This window comes from Muntiacus reevesi, chromosome 16 (assembly GCF_963930625.1).
Source record: "Muntiacus reevesi chromosome 16, mMunRee1.1, whole genome shotgun sequence".
NCBI classification, from domain to species: domain Eukaryota; kingdom Metazoa; phylum Chordata; class Mammalia; order Artiodactyla; family Cervidae; genus Muntiacus; species Muntiacus reevesi.
The window spans coordinates 54,559,579-54,575,862 of record NC_089264.1 but is presented as its reverse complement, the minus strand read 5'-3'; the positions used below and the strand labels follow the sequence as shown (position 1 = coordinate 54,575,862).

General features: G+C 41.4%; 1 protein-coding gene across 4 annotated transcripts in view; it reads right to left on the bottom strand.

Moving 5' to 3' along the window:
- FAM114A1 (family with sequence similarity 114 member A1) overlaps positions 1 to 16,284 on the bottom strand; it is a 68,741-nt gene that overhangs the window by 49,050 nt on the left and 3,407 nt on the right. For 3 of the 4 annotated variants that reach the window (XM_065907328.1, XM_065907327.1, XM_065907331.1), the window contains exon 2: positions 9,957 to 10,312. In XM_065907328.1, the coding sequence (XP_065763400.1) occupies positions 9,957 to 10,304 (348 nt within the window). In that variant the 5' untranslated portion in view covers positions 10,305 to 10,312. Of the gene's footprint in view, positions 1 to 9,956; positions 10,313 to 12,921; positions 12,947 to 16,284 lie in introns of those variants that run through there. The other variant, XM_065907330.1, reaches the window with a different exon arrangement.

Below are 16,284 nucleotides of genomic sequence, written 5' to 3'. Positions count from 1 at the left end.
GTGGCTGTAATGTCACATGCTTATGAGACTATAAAGTAGGCAGCATGGATCAATTCAGGTATCCCATTTTCATATATGAAAATTTTAAAGCTTTTTTCTCATCTTCATCCACGTAACTCCCACCTCCTTTAACAGACAACTTCACATCCTAACCCACAGAGAAAATAGAAACCATCTGATAAGAACTCTCTCAACTTCCTGCCCCCTCCCCTTAAACTCCCAGAAGAATGACAGTCATATTGTAACAGCAAATCAGACTTGGCTTGATCAGGAGGGATCTCCAAAACTCAACTGGAGATTATTGATACATCTGTAACTGTTGTGTGCGCCCCTGTGCGCCTAAGAAGATGAAAGAGTGCAAGATTCTATCAATTCAAAGTTCTTTAAATAGAAAAGACATTTACCTATTGAGTATTCCATTTAAAGGTCTTTATCATTAAATAGAAAATGCACTTATTTATTTTTAAGTTATCAAGTGGAAAAATATGTATGCATCTTAGAATTCCATTAAATTCAAAGGTCTTCAGCACTTATGATAGAAAATACATGCACCTCTTTTAAAAGATAAAGACCAACCTGATGGTCCTATTTCCTTGAGTAGATCAAGATTTAGAGATTATGTATATAGCTTTGGTCTTGGGATATGAAGAGGAGAAGTTGTGAGACCAAACCCTCTTTAAGTTTTGTAACTCATGACACAGCTGTTCTAAGGCGGGGCTCAGTGTGACATTTGGGAGGATGTAAATTGCTCTGGATGCCTGCACCTCTGTAAGATTATTTGCTGAAAAATGGCCTCCATTGTTCCCAAGGAAGTTTCTTTCTTGGTCAGTATGCACCATTCAACCCCAGGGAGATTTAAAATTAAGTATGGAAAGGTTTTAAAGCATGAAAGTCATACAATTAATCATTTTGTGCATATTTCTTCTTTTCTGTACTACTGATGCTTAAAGAAATTTGAGTGATTAGAGTGACAATGTTTTGAAAATCAATTAAAATGAATAATTGAATTATCAGACTTCTGATTTTTAAGTTGAAATCTACCTAAATTTATGCATAATGTTTGAAGTCAAGTGGGCCTTAGGAAGCATCTCTACGAACAAAGCTAGTGGAGGTGATGGAATTCCAGTTGAGCTATTTCAAATCCTGAACGATGATGCTGTGAAAGTGCTGCACTCAATATGCCAGCAAATTTGGAAAACTCAGCAGTGGCCACAGGACTGGAAAAGGTCAGTTTTCATTCCAATCCCTAAGAAAGGCAATGCCAAAGAATGTTCAAACTATTGCACAACTACACTCATCTCACACGCTAGTGAAGTGATGCTCAAAATTCTCCAAGCCAGGCTTCAGCAGTATGTGAGCCGTGAACTTCCAGACGTTCAAGCTGGTTTTAGAAAAAGCAGAGGAACCAAAGATCAAATTGCCAACATCTGCTGATCATCGAAAAAGCAAGAGAATTCCAGAAAAACACCTACTTCTGCTTTATTGACTACGCCAAAGCCTTTGCCTGTGTGAATCACAACAAACTGTGGAAAATTCTTAAAGAGATGGGAATACCAGACCACCCTACTTGCCTCCTGAGAAATCTGAATGCAGGTCAAGAAGCAACAGTTAAAACTGAACATGGAACTGGTTCCAAACTAGGAAAGGAGTACGTCAAGGCTGCGTATTGTCACCCTGCTTATGTAACTCATATGCAGAGTATTAGAAGTGCGGGGCTGGATGAAGCACAAGATTGCTGGGAGAAAAATCAATAACCTCAGAGATGAAGATGACACCACCCTTATGGCAGAAAGTGAAGAAGAACTAAAGAGCCTCTTGATGAAAGTGAAAGAGGAGAGTGAAAAAGTTGACTTAAGACTCAGCATTCAGAAAACTAAGATAATGGCATGCAGTCCCATCACTTCATGGCAAACAGGTGGGGAAACAATGGAAACAGTGAGAAACTTTATTTTTGGGGCTCCAAAATCACAGCAGATGGTGACTGCAGCCATGAAGTTAAAAGATGCTTGCCCCTTGGAAGAAAAACTATGACCAACCTAGACAGCATATTAAAAAGCAGAGATATTAATTTGCCAACAAAGGTCCATCTAGTCAAAGCTATGGATATTCCAGTAGTCATGTATGGATGTGAGAGTTGGATCATAAAGAAAGGTGAGTGCAGGAGAATTGATGCTTTTGAACTGTAGTGTTGGAGAAGACTCCTGAGAGTCCCTTGGACTGCAAGGAGATCCAACCAATCCATCCTAAAAGAAATCAGTCCTGAATATTCACTGGAAGGACTGATGCTGAAGCTGAAACTCCAATAATTTGGCCACCTTTTGCAAAGAACTGACTCTTTGGAAAAGTCCCTGATGCTGGGAAAGATTGAAGGCAGGGGGAGAAGGGGACGACAGGGGATGAGATGGTTGGATGGCATCATCAACTTGATGGACATGAGTTTGTGTAGGCTCTGGGAGCTGGTGATGGACAGGAAAGCCTGGCATGCTGCAATCCATGGGGTCACAAAGAGTTGGACACGACTGAGTGACTAAACTGAACTGATGGAACCTAAGGGGTCATTCATACCACTCTAAAAATTTAATTTAGGATTTACAATGATACTTAAGTACTCAGCAAGATTTTAAGTAGGTAAATGAGGTACTTAAAAAGTAGATAGAGTATATTAAATTTATAGATATAGTTAAAAAATATTTGACCATGTTTAAATTGGCAAAAAGAACCAAGCATTAATCAAAAGCCCCTTGAAAGCGAGTGTTCAATTATGCTAGACTTCTAAAAAGAGTAAGATTTGTGAGATGAATGTAAATACTATGGAGAATTGACATTTTGATTCTGTAACCTTAATAAATTGAATACTAATTGTTCAAACCAAGTTGAAAGTCTGAGTAGTGTTTTTTTATGGACAAAACACACACTGGCCTATATCAAAACCCCATTTCAACACAAGTCTGACTTTACTGTACCCCCCACTCACAATTACTTCTTTCCCTTCTATCATAATGGAAGTGGTATCTTACTCTTGGTTATAATTATCACCTCCATCCAATCTCCTCTGGGCCTGGGAAGGCTGGTTTTCCCTTTTCTTCTGGCTTTTCAGACTTTCTCTACTGGCTGCTTCTCACATTTAACTATGTGCACCATCCTCCATCTTAAAACCAGCAAATGAAAATCACGATGACAAAATGTTTTTTTTTCCAACCCGTCTGGTTTCTGTTCCATGTCTTTCTTTCTTCTTTACCTCTTAAAAAAGGTGCCTACCTTCTGAATCCACTCCCCTCCACCCACCACAGTGACTCTTCCATGGTCACTACTTCATGAAACCATCCTTATCAAGGTCACAAGGGCTCCCTCATGGTCAGAGCTATGGATTCATTATAGTCACTTTATTTCTTGACCTCTCAGTAGCACCAGAAGCTTAACCACTTTTCAATCCTTAAAAGACTCTGTTCTCATGACCTGACTTCCATGCCCTATCTTCTTACTCTTGCTTTTTTTGTCCATCCCTTATCATGGTGATTTCAGTTTACTTTAGAAACTTTCCACATGCATATTGTGGGAGCTCCTTAAGTTGCATCCCAACTGCTTCAAGCATTCCAATAAAGTATACATAGTCCAGGTGGTCAGCTGGTATCCTAATCAGGAAAGCCATACTCCAGAGGCAGCTATAATGAGCACTTCTATTATTCACATCTCTATTTACATCCGAGGCTTTGCAAATTTGCATACTGAATTACAGAAATGGGCTTTAACTGGTAAACATGGTAGACTGGTAACTAGCATTTTGAATATCTGAAAGGGGCTCTAGATTGTGAAATTAAAGGTATTCAACACTAGTTGGTGGTTAAGTATATTTTAGAGCTGTTTCCTACCTTTACATGAAGAGGGTATAAGAAAGGATCTTACTCTGTTCTAAGTGGTCTTCTATTCATCTCTGAACTCTGGAGAATTCTGGTTTCTCAATGCCAAGTATAAAGGAAGAAATCTCAGCCCCTAGAATTCTAGGCATTTGCCTTGAATGAACCTTTCACTCGGAGCAGTGGTAAAGGCATGTAAAAGGTCAGATCAATGGAACATTCTCAAGTCTACATGAGCTTTCATGAACTATTTTAAATATTTTTGTTAATTAATCTTTAATTAAAAAATGTCAGTGATTGGCCTCCAACTAATAAAATAATATTTAAAAAAAAAAATGTCAGTGTGGTATAACATGATTTGAAATTTAATTTATAGAGTGAACTTTACTGGAAACCACAATCTACCAAAGAGACTCTAAGAGCTGCGCATGACCGAACTGACTTAGAAACAGAGACCTCAGGGCCAGGTCCTTGGCCTCTGATTTTATTTATTTATATATGACACCTGGGCAACCTGACCCACTCCCATCAACACCCAATGGCTAATGGCCTCCAAATCTCTCCCCACCACTTCCCCTGGGCTCCAGACCACTATAATCAACTATCCACAAAATATATTCACATGGCTGTCTCACGGTATGTCCAATACTGAGCTCACCGTGTTCTCAATCTCATCTCACTAGCTCTGTGTACTAATATTAGTGATTCCCAAACACTGGTCCACAGGCTGACTCTAAGAGTATTACCTGGGGGAACTTACTAAAAATACACTGTCCTAGCTTCCACTGTGATCTTTTAAAGAATAAGAACCTTTCGGGGTAGATCCCAGGAATCTAAACTTCTAACAAACTTCCCAGGTGATTGTAACACACCACCAGATTTATGAGGCACTTTCCGATATAACGGAGCTTCCGAGGTGGCACAGTGGTAAAGAACCTGTCTGGCAATGCAGGAACCACAGGTTTGATCCCTGGGTCAGGAAGATCTCCTGGAGGAGGAAATGGCACCCCACTCCGGTATTCTTGCCTGGGAAATCCCATGGACAGAGGAGCTGATACAGTCCATGGGGTTGCAAAGAGTTGGACACGACTGACTGGGAGACTAAGCATGCATATGCACGTCCAATACAACCAAAAGGTAACAGCTACCATCTGGTTGCCCAAGTGAAAAATCAGGTGTCTTCACGTGGAGAGTCATAAAAATAGAAACACGTCAATAGAACTGGAGCAAACCCTACTCACTCACTTAAGAGGCAAAAATCTGTCATCAGCAGGTCTTGGCCTATGTTCTCTCATTTTTGTCTTTGTTGATAACAATTTCACTGTTCTTAAGCACCCTGCTTTTCCTTTTCTAGGGAGAGAACTAGTAAATAGTAGTCTATGTTTTCCTTTGAGTACTTTGAGAGGTAACATTGCATTCTTTACCTTCTTCATGATTGGCTTTTTAATGCATTGGTATAGGACAGTGGGGATGAAATTTTTTTACTCTGGGTAATATTTCTTGGTGCTAAGAATTTAGGGAAATTTGAACTAGATTAGATCTTTTAGGGGTATGATAGACTAGCACATGGGCTTCCCTTGTAGCTCAGATGGTAAAGAATCTGTCTGCAATGCGGGAGACCTGGTTTGATTCCTGAGTCAGGAAGATTCCCTGGAGAAGGGAATGGCTACCTACTCCAGTATTCTTGCCAGGAGACTCCATAGACAGAGGAGCCTGGCAGGCTACAGTCGATGAGGTTGCAAAGGGTCAGACACGACTGAGTGACTTTGAGAGAGAGGGAGAGACTAGTGCATAATAAGGTCCCACATAATAAAATCCCACAAGATTTCTGGAATAAATGTCATTCCAGCCTAGTACCCACAACAAACATCTCTGAACTGAGGATGAAGACTTCACCAGCACCTTAAGATTGATTTGGGTGCTCCATCCCAGGCTTCCTTGTGCCTGGCCTATCTAGTTTATATCTAGTACGCTAAGACATACTATGAAGTAAAGTGTTAGTCGCTCAGTTGTGTCCAAATCTTTGTGACCCCACGAACTGTAGCCCACCAGGCTTCTCTGTCCATGTGAAGCTCCAGGCAAGAATACTGGAGTGGATTGCCATTCTCTTCTCCAGAGGATCTTCCCAACCCAGGGATAGAACCTGCGTCTCCTGCATTGCAGGCAGATTCTTTACTGTTTGAGCTACAGGGAAGTCCAAGACATACTATAATTGCTTTTATATAATACTTCCTTCCCCAACTAGATGGGAGGCATCCTGAAGACAGTTACACTACCCAGCTTCTGGAGCTGGTGTCATGGGGCTGGTAAAGATTTAAAGACTCTAGTCCAACCTCCGAAATTCAAGGGGGGCTGGGGACCATCTCTTATGGATGTTGTGGCGTGAATTCCTGAAAGAAGTCTTAGTTCAATGGCTTCTGAGTCTGTACATCAGAATGGATGACAAAGAGAAGGGTCCCTAAAGACAGAGATAGCTTCTCTGAGTGCATCAACTGTGATGGTGTGACCCTTCAAAGAAGACGTGCCAGCTAAGTAGCTGGCAGAACCACTGGCCCCAGAGTGCCTCCTGGTCACACCACCCAGCCTGTCAAGTGACGGCTGCCGTGCTGACTCAGACAAAGGGGAAGCTAATAAGGTGAATTTTAGGGACCAAGACCCAGAGTAACGAGACACCATATGGAAAAAATACATGCATTTAAACCCATTAACACAAACTCTAGTGTGTCCTAGAAGAAACAATTTCCTCAATGACTATTCTGCCAGGTTTTTTAAAAAACAGGCATTTTCCCTTCAGTTCAGTTCAGTTGCTCAGTCGTGTCCGACTCTTTGCGACCTCATGAACCGCAGCACGCCAGGCCTCCCTGTCCAACACCAACTCCTGGAGCCTACCCAAACTCATGTCCATTGAGTCGGTGATGCCATCCAACCATCTCATCCTGTCATCCCCTTCTCCTCCTGCCCCCAATCCCTCCCAGCATCAGGGTCTTTTCAAATGAGTCAGCTCTTCGCATGAGGTGGCCAAAGTATTGGAGTTTCAGCTTCAGCATCAGTCCTTCCAATGAATATTCAGAACTGATTTCCTTTAGGATGGACTGGTTGGATTTCCTTGCAGTCCAAGGGACTCTCAAGAGTCTTCTCCAACACCACAGTTCAAAAGCATCAATTCTTCGGCTCTCAGCTTTCTTTATAGTCCAACTCTCACAACATACATGACTACTGGAAAAACCATAGTCTTGACTAGACGAACCTCTGTGGATAAAGTAATATCTCTGCTTTCTAATATGCTGTCTAGGTTGGTCATAACTTTCCTTCCAAGGAGTAAGCATCTTTTAATTTCATGACTGCAATCACCATCTGCAGTGATTTTGGAGCCCAGAAAAATAGTCTCTCACTGTTTCCACTGTTCCCCCATCTATTTGCCATGAAGTGATGGGACCGGATGCCATTATCTTAGTTTTCTGAATGTTAGAGGTGATGAAATTCTCTTAAACTCAAATACATCTAGGACCACACAGGCTTTTGAACTTTTCCTGAAGGACCTGTCATTTCTTAGCAGACCTGTGTTCAAGATCCAACCAACCAATGTACAAATGAACTTTTTATTCAAGATTTTTTGCAGAATTCATTCTCTTCTGGATCACCAGAAAAATGGTTGTTTTCATCACCATAAAAAACTTCCTGTAAGTGTGCAATGAAGAACAAATAAAATAGAGCAAATGAACAATGCTTGAAGATGAAGCACCCAACTGAATTCTTCTAATATTAACTTAAGACAAAAGGATAAGTTGCCAAGAGAGAGAGTAGAATCCCCTTTTCTAGTAATTATTAAGAAGAGACTATATCTGTAACTAGTTAGAAGGTTTAAATGTAACCTGGATGAAAGAGATATGTTTTCCTCTCAAGGCCCTTGCAGCCACCTGTATTAGCTTTCTGTCTTCTTAGAACCAACGTGCTCACAGGAATTCCTCCACATCCTGCTTCTAACTGAACTGCTGATGCAATGTCACACACACACACACACACACACACACACACACACACGCACGTGTGTGCGCGCGCGCATTCACGCAGAGCCACAGCCCTAACCCTTTGGCCAGTCTCTGAACTCCCATTCAGACACTTTGTGAAGCTTCATGATAAGGAAATGCTCCCCTTTTCAGAGCTGTCAGTAGGGGAGGGGAGGTGCCAGGAGGGGAATATCTGTCTGCCAGTTGGCTCTCTCTCTCTTTGTAGCATTAAGGAGGTTTACAAAGTGCTCTCAAAAGCAGAATTCATTCGATTTGCTCAAAATGTAAGAAGATGGATGTATAGGGGCTTCTTGACTTTTTATTTTGCTATATTTATTAGCAAACTTGTTATAACTTTTAGAAGTCTGAAGCTAGAATGTATAATCTAGCCTTCATGAGCACACATATCTTGACTCAATGAAGCCTTTATAGCTTCTTTGAATCATCTTCGGTCAGAATGTCATGGTTAAGACATATATTTTTTTAATATACAAAAGTATATATTAATAGCACCATTTACAATAACAATTGGGAACCAATGCACCCCAGTAGAAAGATAGCATGGAGGGAACATAGGTTCCAAAATCAGACACACAGGTAAATACAGGTATAGGGCATATCCTATTGGTTATGTTTCTCTGGAGAGTTCAGACTAATATCCACCCTGTCATCATTCTTTCTTTCTTCCCTGCTCCCAATTATTTCTCAAAGCTCTCTCAGTGGCTGAAATGTTCAGCTAGAGTTGAGACCCTTTGATCTAGGAATTCTTAATCCCTCAGGGGGTCCATGGATGGCTTTAAAGTGTCTGTGATATCATGGAACTCATAAACAAAATTTTGCATGTATATTTACATAACTGGTCCAAACTCCCAGCTGGTCCTCAGATCCCTTCCATGACATTCAGCAGAATGGTCATTTGTTTTTGTTTAAACATCTCCGGTGGTGGGAAAAACCTTTCCTTTCATCTCATCTTAGAACAATTCTGAGAGTCAATTTGAGGAAACTGAGGCCCAAGAAGCCTGGTTTTGAGTAAAAGAATCACAAAACATTAGTCAGAAGGATACCTCGTGGTCTTCATGGGCAAATTCTTCATTTTACAGAGGAAAAACTGAAGCACGGAGAAATGTGGTGTCCTGCCCAAACTAAGAGAGTTAACGATAGATGGGGGATGAAAGCCCGCCCCCCAACTCCCCACTTGGCCTGCCTCCCTCACTGCATGCATCAGAGTCACTCAAGGAGGGGACGTGTGGGGCGCACTTCAGAGAGCAGGGCTGTTCCCCCACACTGCAGCAGCCTTCCAGAAGGCAGGTTTGGAGGAGAGTGGCCCACCTCCTCATGTCCTGCAGAGAGCTGCCCCACCCCTTCCGGTCCCTATGTGGATGGAGGGAAAGGTGTCAGGAAAACCCAGCTTGGTCATATTGATGTGGAATGAGGTACTGACACGGAGATTCTGGCCTGACTCATCCCCCAGAGAGTCAGGAGCAGGCGCTGAAGTGAAGCACAAAGGTGTTCTGCTGCTGGTCTCCGGAAGGTGGTATGTGATGATAAGAGAGGAATCTGAAGGTTTCAGATCTTCAGAGTGGATTTGTAAATATGCAGTAAAATCTAAGTGATGTTAAAGAAGCATTAACTTGTTTAGGGTGGAATTAGGTTCATTAATAATTCAGACTCTTTATATTCAATATTACAATACCACTCACTTACTACTGAGTGGCTTAATATCTTACTGGGTTGCTTAAGATCTCTGAGCCTGATTGCCTCATCTATAACTTGGGGTTAATAATATCCAGGTTAGAACCTCAAGGAACTGTTGAATGGAGTGAATTACTTAACGTATAGAGTAGTTAGGAGAGTGTCTGTTGTGTCCAATAATTTGGTGGTGGTTATTGTTAATAAAAATACAATCAACAAAATGAAAATATTAGAATGACCAATTATTCTCATATACGCCTTTTCTCACCAAACAATACATGTCTGATGACAGAGGTAAAGTCATAGTGTATACTGAATTCCCAATTCCTAACCACACAGCTTGGCACAAATCTATGCCCACGGTAGGTATCAGTAAGAACTCAGTCAAGGGAACCCCTCCTACCAGATCACTCTGTTCTTTCAGGGGTATTTCGGATCCAGCTTCTGCCTCGAGGCTCACGGCATCAACACACTCAGCGAGGGCATCCTCAGACACTTCCCCGTTGAGGGGCGGCTCCAGGGCGCCAGGGTCTTTGGGCTGCTCAGCGAGTCCAGTGTCTGGAGTCTCTGCACCCGGAACAGCCTCATTTTCATGCACCTCTCTTCTGGAATTCGCTGGCGTGAGCTCATTTGAAATTGCAGCTGAATCACAGTGCACTTCTGCATCTTTGGGTAAAGTATCACTGTTGGGCTTGCTGGTGATCTCTTCTTTGTCTCCAGAGGCTAACGTGTCATCGCCATTGTCAGACATTTTAATATCTGTCAACATGATTACAAAACAAACAACTTAACACTTTATCTGAATTATTAAATTTTAATTCAAAGCCCTGAATAACTAAATCTGGTGGGGGGTAAGCTTTTTTTCTACCAAGAAGAAACTTTATGTAACCTCTGTGTAGGGCGAATAACGGCTCCCCAAAATATCCATGTCTTAATCCTTGGAATGTGACTTGGCTTCCTATGTAGTGAGGTCCTTATATCTTTATTTTAGACTAATGAAATTATCAAGCTTCCCAGGTGGCTCAGTGGTCAAGAATCTGCCTGCAATGCAGGAGATGCAGGAGACAGGTTCCATCCATATTCACTTTGTGAATGTCACTTTATATGGCCAAAAGGACTTTAAAGATATGGTTAAATTAAGAATCTCAGATTACCTGCATGGGTCTTAATTTAAATCACAAGTGTCCTTATCAGAGCAAGGCAGAGGGAGATCTGACTGCAAAGAGGAAAAGGTAATGTGATGACAGAAGCAAAGACTGGAGTGATGCACTCTGAAGATGAAAGAACAGACCACAAGCCAAGGAACACGGGTGGCCACTAGATGTTGAAAAAGTCAAGGAAAACATCCTCCCCTCAGGCTCTAGAACTGTAAGAGAATACATCTGTATTGCTGTAAATCACTATGGTGGTTGTACTTTGCTGCAGTAGCAATAGGAACTAATATAGACCCACAGTGCTACCTTTAAACTTTCATGGATCTTTCACCTGGCATGAGGAAATATGCATTTGGAACTAAGAATATTATCTGTATTTGTGAAAGTATTTACTTCATATGACTTAATTATATTTGTAGCCATAATAAGAATAAGAATGGAAAATACCTGAGAGCTTATTTAAAAATGCTTGACATTTAGTATTGCAATTTGGTCAAAACTTCAAATTGAAAAAAAATACATTCATAGAAGTGTGCCTTGTTGGGTACCAGCCCATGAAGGTCTGCGTTTTCTTTGGTCAATAGTTTAGACGGGGAAACACAAGGATGAAATGGAATAAAAAATGACATATTAAGTCAAATGAGGAATGGAGCCATTACAAAATAACATACAAAACAGAAACCTCTTTAAGAAGCTTGTGAGTTATTGCTACCATGTACAACAGTGCAGTTCAATAGAACTTCCAGTGATGATGAAATGTTCTGCATTTATGATGGCCAATATGGCAGCTAATAGTCACATATGGCCATCAGATACTTGAAATGTGGCTGGTGCAACAGAGGAACTAATTTTTAATTTTCAATAATTTTAACTTAAATTTATATAGACACGTATGGCTAGTGGCTACCTTATTGGATAACATATATTCAGAAGGATAGTTCAAGATGATAATTTCCTTGTGTGTGTTTGCGTGTGTGTGTGTATGTTCAATGGAATCAGTCATGTCAACTCTTTGCAACCCTGTGGACTACAGCCTACCATGCTCCTCTGTCCATGGGACTCTCCAGGCAAGAATATTGGAGTTGGTTGCCATGCCTTCCTCCTGGGGAATCTTCCTGGCCAGGAATTGAACCCACGTCTCCTGCACTGCAGGCAGATTCTTTATCATTGAGCCGCCTGGGAAGCCCGATAATTTCATTAGTCTAAAAAAGAGATCATGACCTCACTAGATAGGAAGCCGAGTTGCAGGCTAATCAGTGGGTATTTTTGTTGACCTCAGTGTTTACCAACTGGTCAAATCTCTGGTCACTGTTAAAACCACAGTATGTGGGAAGCCATTTCACAAACTGGCCATGTGATGTGGCATGTGGCCACATGTAAGTTGACAGTGGCCTCTTAGAACTCACGTGCACATGCCAACCGTCTTGACCCTTCAAACAGTCGTTCCTTACAGTTGTCTAGCTATTTTCTTTTCTCTCTCCCTTGGTGAATCTCATTCCTCTCTCACAGTTTTATACACTTCTATGTTGTGACTCTCAAATACCTACCTCCATTCTGCAAAGACAGAAAGTAAATTAGTGGCTTCTAGTGGCTGAAGGGAGGGGGGTGAGTAATGACTGCTAACGGATGCGAATTTCTTTTGTGGGTGATGAAAACGTCCTAAAACTAACTAGTGGTAATGGCTGTGCAATTCTGTGAATATATTACAAGCCACTGAACTGCACATTCAAGAAGCATGGATTTTTAGTGTGTGAACTTTGTGATGTGTGAATAATATCTCAACACACTTTTACAGGAAAAATCTAGCTCCAGATAAGCACTTCTAATGGCAAGCTGGACATCTCATCCTGTCCCAAAGAAAACATGTTGTCTTGCCATTAATTCTAGATCTTCACCTTGACCTTTGGGTTTCTTTTAATAGCACCTAGATTTCTCCAATACAGGCTTAAAATCTCATAACTGTCAATGACCAAATCTTCACTCTCTCAAGAATATATGATATTGAAAGCTATTATATCATTTATCGAGTGCCTGTTAAATTTAGGCTCTTTAAAATGCATTATCTCCTATGAGTTAGATATGATGAGCTCCATTTTACAGATGATGCAACTAGTGCTCAGAAGTCACACTTTAAGGAATAGTGCCAGATTTGAGCTCTGAACCCACGTCTGACTTTAAACATCACAGCCCCATGCCACCTATCTCTTCCCTTACATTCAGCCAGTGCTCAAATCCTAGAGGCTCTTCACTCAGAATCCAGGGACTTCCCAGGTGGCACTAGTAGTGAAGAATCCGTTTGCCAATGCAGGAGGTGCAAAAGATGCAGGTCTGATCCCTGGGTTGGGAAGATCCCCTGGAGGAGAAAATGGCAACCCATGCTAGTATTCTCGCCTGGACGATTCCATGGACAGAGGAGCCTGGAGGGCTATACAGTCCATGGGTCTGCAGAGAGTTGGACATGACTGAGCACACACACACACCCTTTATTTCACTTCTATTTTCCCTGTCGTCACCTTCAGTCAGGTCCTCCATGTGATCTACACTAGTGATTTCAATACTGGGTTCACCCCTCCACAGTTATTCTCCCTTTCACTTCCTCATCGTTTACCTCACTGCTCTAATTACATCACCTCCTGCTCAGATATTCTCAGGGGCTTCCCACTTACTACTGAGATGAAGCCACATGGACCCCTGTGCTCTGATCACGCTACACTTCTCTCCCACAATGCCCTTCCAATCCTTAAATGAGACAACGTAAGCATGTGAACAACCCTGACATTCACAAAAGACTGTCAGGCGGCTGTTGGTTCAGTACGTTGTTTTAACATATTTAAGGCCCATTTAGAGTAACCGTCTCCTCTATATTTTTTTCCTCCTAACTGGATATAATTTTTCGTCCTCTGAACTCTCAGAGAGCTTTGCATCTATCTCAGTTTGGACAGTTACGATCATCGTTGATTAGAGGCGTTTGAGTGGTATCCTAATATGTTGTAAATACTATGAAGACAAGAATCTTCCTTACTTTGTCTTCATATTTTATATAGCACTTAGCCTGGTTTCTTCAACACTGTAGGAAACTCAACAAACATGTGTATTGAGTTATACTAATATTTTTGTGAAGATTTAAAATTAAAGTGTAATTTGAAATGAAAGTAAGCAGCAAATGTCTTTACTTCGTTCACTACTCAGGAGCTATCTTACAGCAAGTGGTTTCAAATGACCCATATTGTCTTTCCTCTGTTCCTTCACCTACAAGATAACTGGGTTAGAATGTCTCTTTTTAAACAAAAATACTTGAATTCTCTGATAACACAACTATAAACAAGTCTGCAGATGGGAAAGGCAAAGAATGCATCCTCCCTTTTGGCTGATACATCAAGTTTCGGGTATTCAAGGTTGGAGATGGTCTGTCAATAAGTATGGTCACTGCCTAGTTAAAATAGCAAAGAGTGATTCTGGCTACTCTAAAGAAAAGGGATTGTTACTGTGTTTATGGCAGAGGGATGAGATTGGGGGAGGGTAATTGAAAAGCTATTGTCACGTGGAAGCTTATAAAATTTTTGTGAAAACCAGACAGGACTGGCCTGGACAGAGGTTGGCAAACTACAGCCAGGTGCCTAAATTTGCCTTCCCTCTGTTTTGGTAAATAAAATTTTATTGGAACACAGACACGCTCATTTGTTTATATACCGTCTACGGGTTCTCTAGTACAACAGCTGAGTTGAAGAGTGGCGAGAGAGACCACATGGCCCCCAAAATTGCAAAGCCTAAAATAGTTACTATCTGGCCCTGTATAGAAAATGTTTGCTGACCCGTGGTCTAGGACATTCCTTCACTGCCATGGCCTAGAGTTCTCCTAATTTACCCTTATCCTCACCTGGGTCCTAGGGGTGTGACCATAAGGAGATTGAGCACATACTTGGACATCACTTATATTCCCCCTTTTGTGTTCATCAACATTTAGTCAAAGGCACTGTCTGATATTTTAATTTCTTTGTAAGATAATTTGAAAACCTTATTGTTAATCTGTATTATTAAGAAGTTCCAAACTATTTCACTTCTCTATCAGCAGGAACACAAGAATAAACCTGGTTATAATAAACATTTATGGGTGAATAAAAAGCATTATGAACATTTTGTATCTGCTTCACCTTAAATTGTTGTGATACTGTTCCTAGGGCTAAAATATTTCAGCACATACCATGGAACATCTACACGGATTAGTTGTATTTTATGCCCTGGGGGTGGCTGGTTAACATTTTAAATGTCTTATTAAGGAATATAGTTTTCAAGGTCTTTAGTTACCATTTCAGATTCTGTAATGGACTGTTCACCTCGTGAGAGGGTTCAACCATCCCTCTCTCCGAACACTATTTATCAGGGGGAATTATTAAAAGCTTCCCCAGTGACTCAGATTTCAAAGAATCTGCCTGCAATGCAGGAGACCCAGGTTCAAACCCTGGGTTGGGAAGATTCTCTGGAGAAGGGAATGACTACCCACTCCAGGTTTTTTGCCTGGAGAATCCATGGACAGAGGACCGTGGTGGGCTACAGTCCATGAGGTCACAAAGAGGTGGACATGACTGAGCAACTAACACAAACACTATTAAAAGTATTTTTCACTGATAAAATGGAAATGGTACTTAAAGTGGATTGCAAGAAATTCTCTACGGGTACTTTCTGCTCTTCCATTTCCAGGGCAAAAGATTATACTGAATCTAGGAGTTACCGAGCTTTACCGTAGAGTTTTTCTAGTTCTTCTATTTATTGCAGGGGTACATCAAAGCCTGATTACAAGGTTATCTGAGTCCTGCCTCCACAGCGGTCCTCACCCAAGGACTAAAAAGACAGAGAGCTAGGACTTCATCAACTGACAAGAACAAGCTGGATATCTGAGCCTGGTTGCTAACGTACGTGGGAGTGAGTGGCAGACCTCCCAAGAGTGGATTCTGGTTCTATCAGTTGCACAGAGGAGCCGACCACTCTCACCCGTCTCTGATGGCCAAACTGCCTTAGGTCAGGTCACCTCAACCGTGCAAAAATGACCACAACAAAGCCTCTCTTCCCTGGGGCTACTCTGTATCCAATTATCACCATGACACCATTCCTTCAGAAATACACCTGACATTCAGCTGTAAGGAGTTGAAACAATACTGTTAGGACACATTCATGGACAATTTATTTTTCAGGAAGACTATATTTTTACATCTTTTCAAATAATCAAAATGGTCAGCCCTACTTTAACGTCTAATTGTATGTGAACTTTTCTACCTATTACAAGTCCATATTTTCCCTGAATCTAAACCAAAAAAAGAAAGCTTCCTCCAAATCTTTTTTATTCTGGTAGACCTTGGTCTACTCTGGATGTTATGACAGGAGAGAGGTAGTCGTTTTTAAAGCAGTGCCCTTCCATCTGAAGTCATTACAGACTGTGTGTTCAAGACACAGCTCTTCCTATGTAGGGACTGTTGGCGGCCACAAGGACTACAGCCGGGATGCACGCTGAGTGTCCTGGGTTGGCCCCCACCTCTGCCTGGGTGCCCCAGGAGCAGTCAGATTTAAACTTGCCCTGATTTA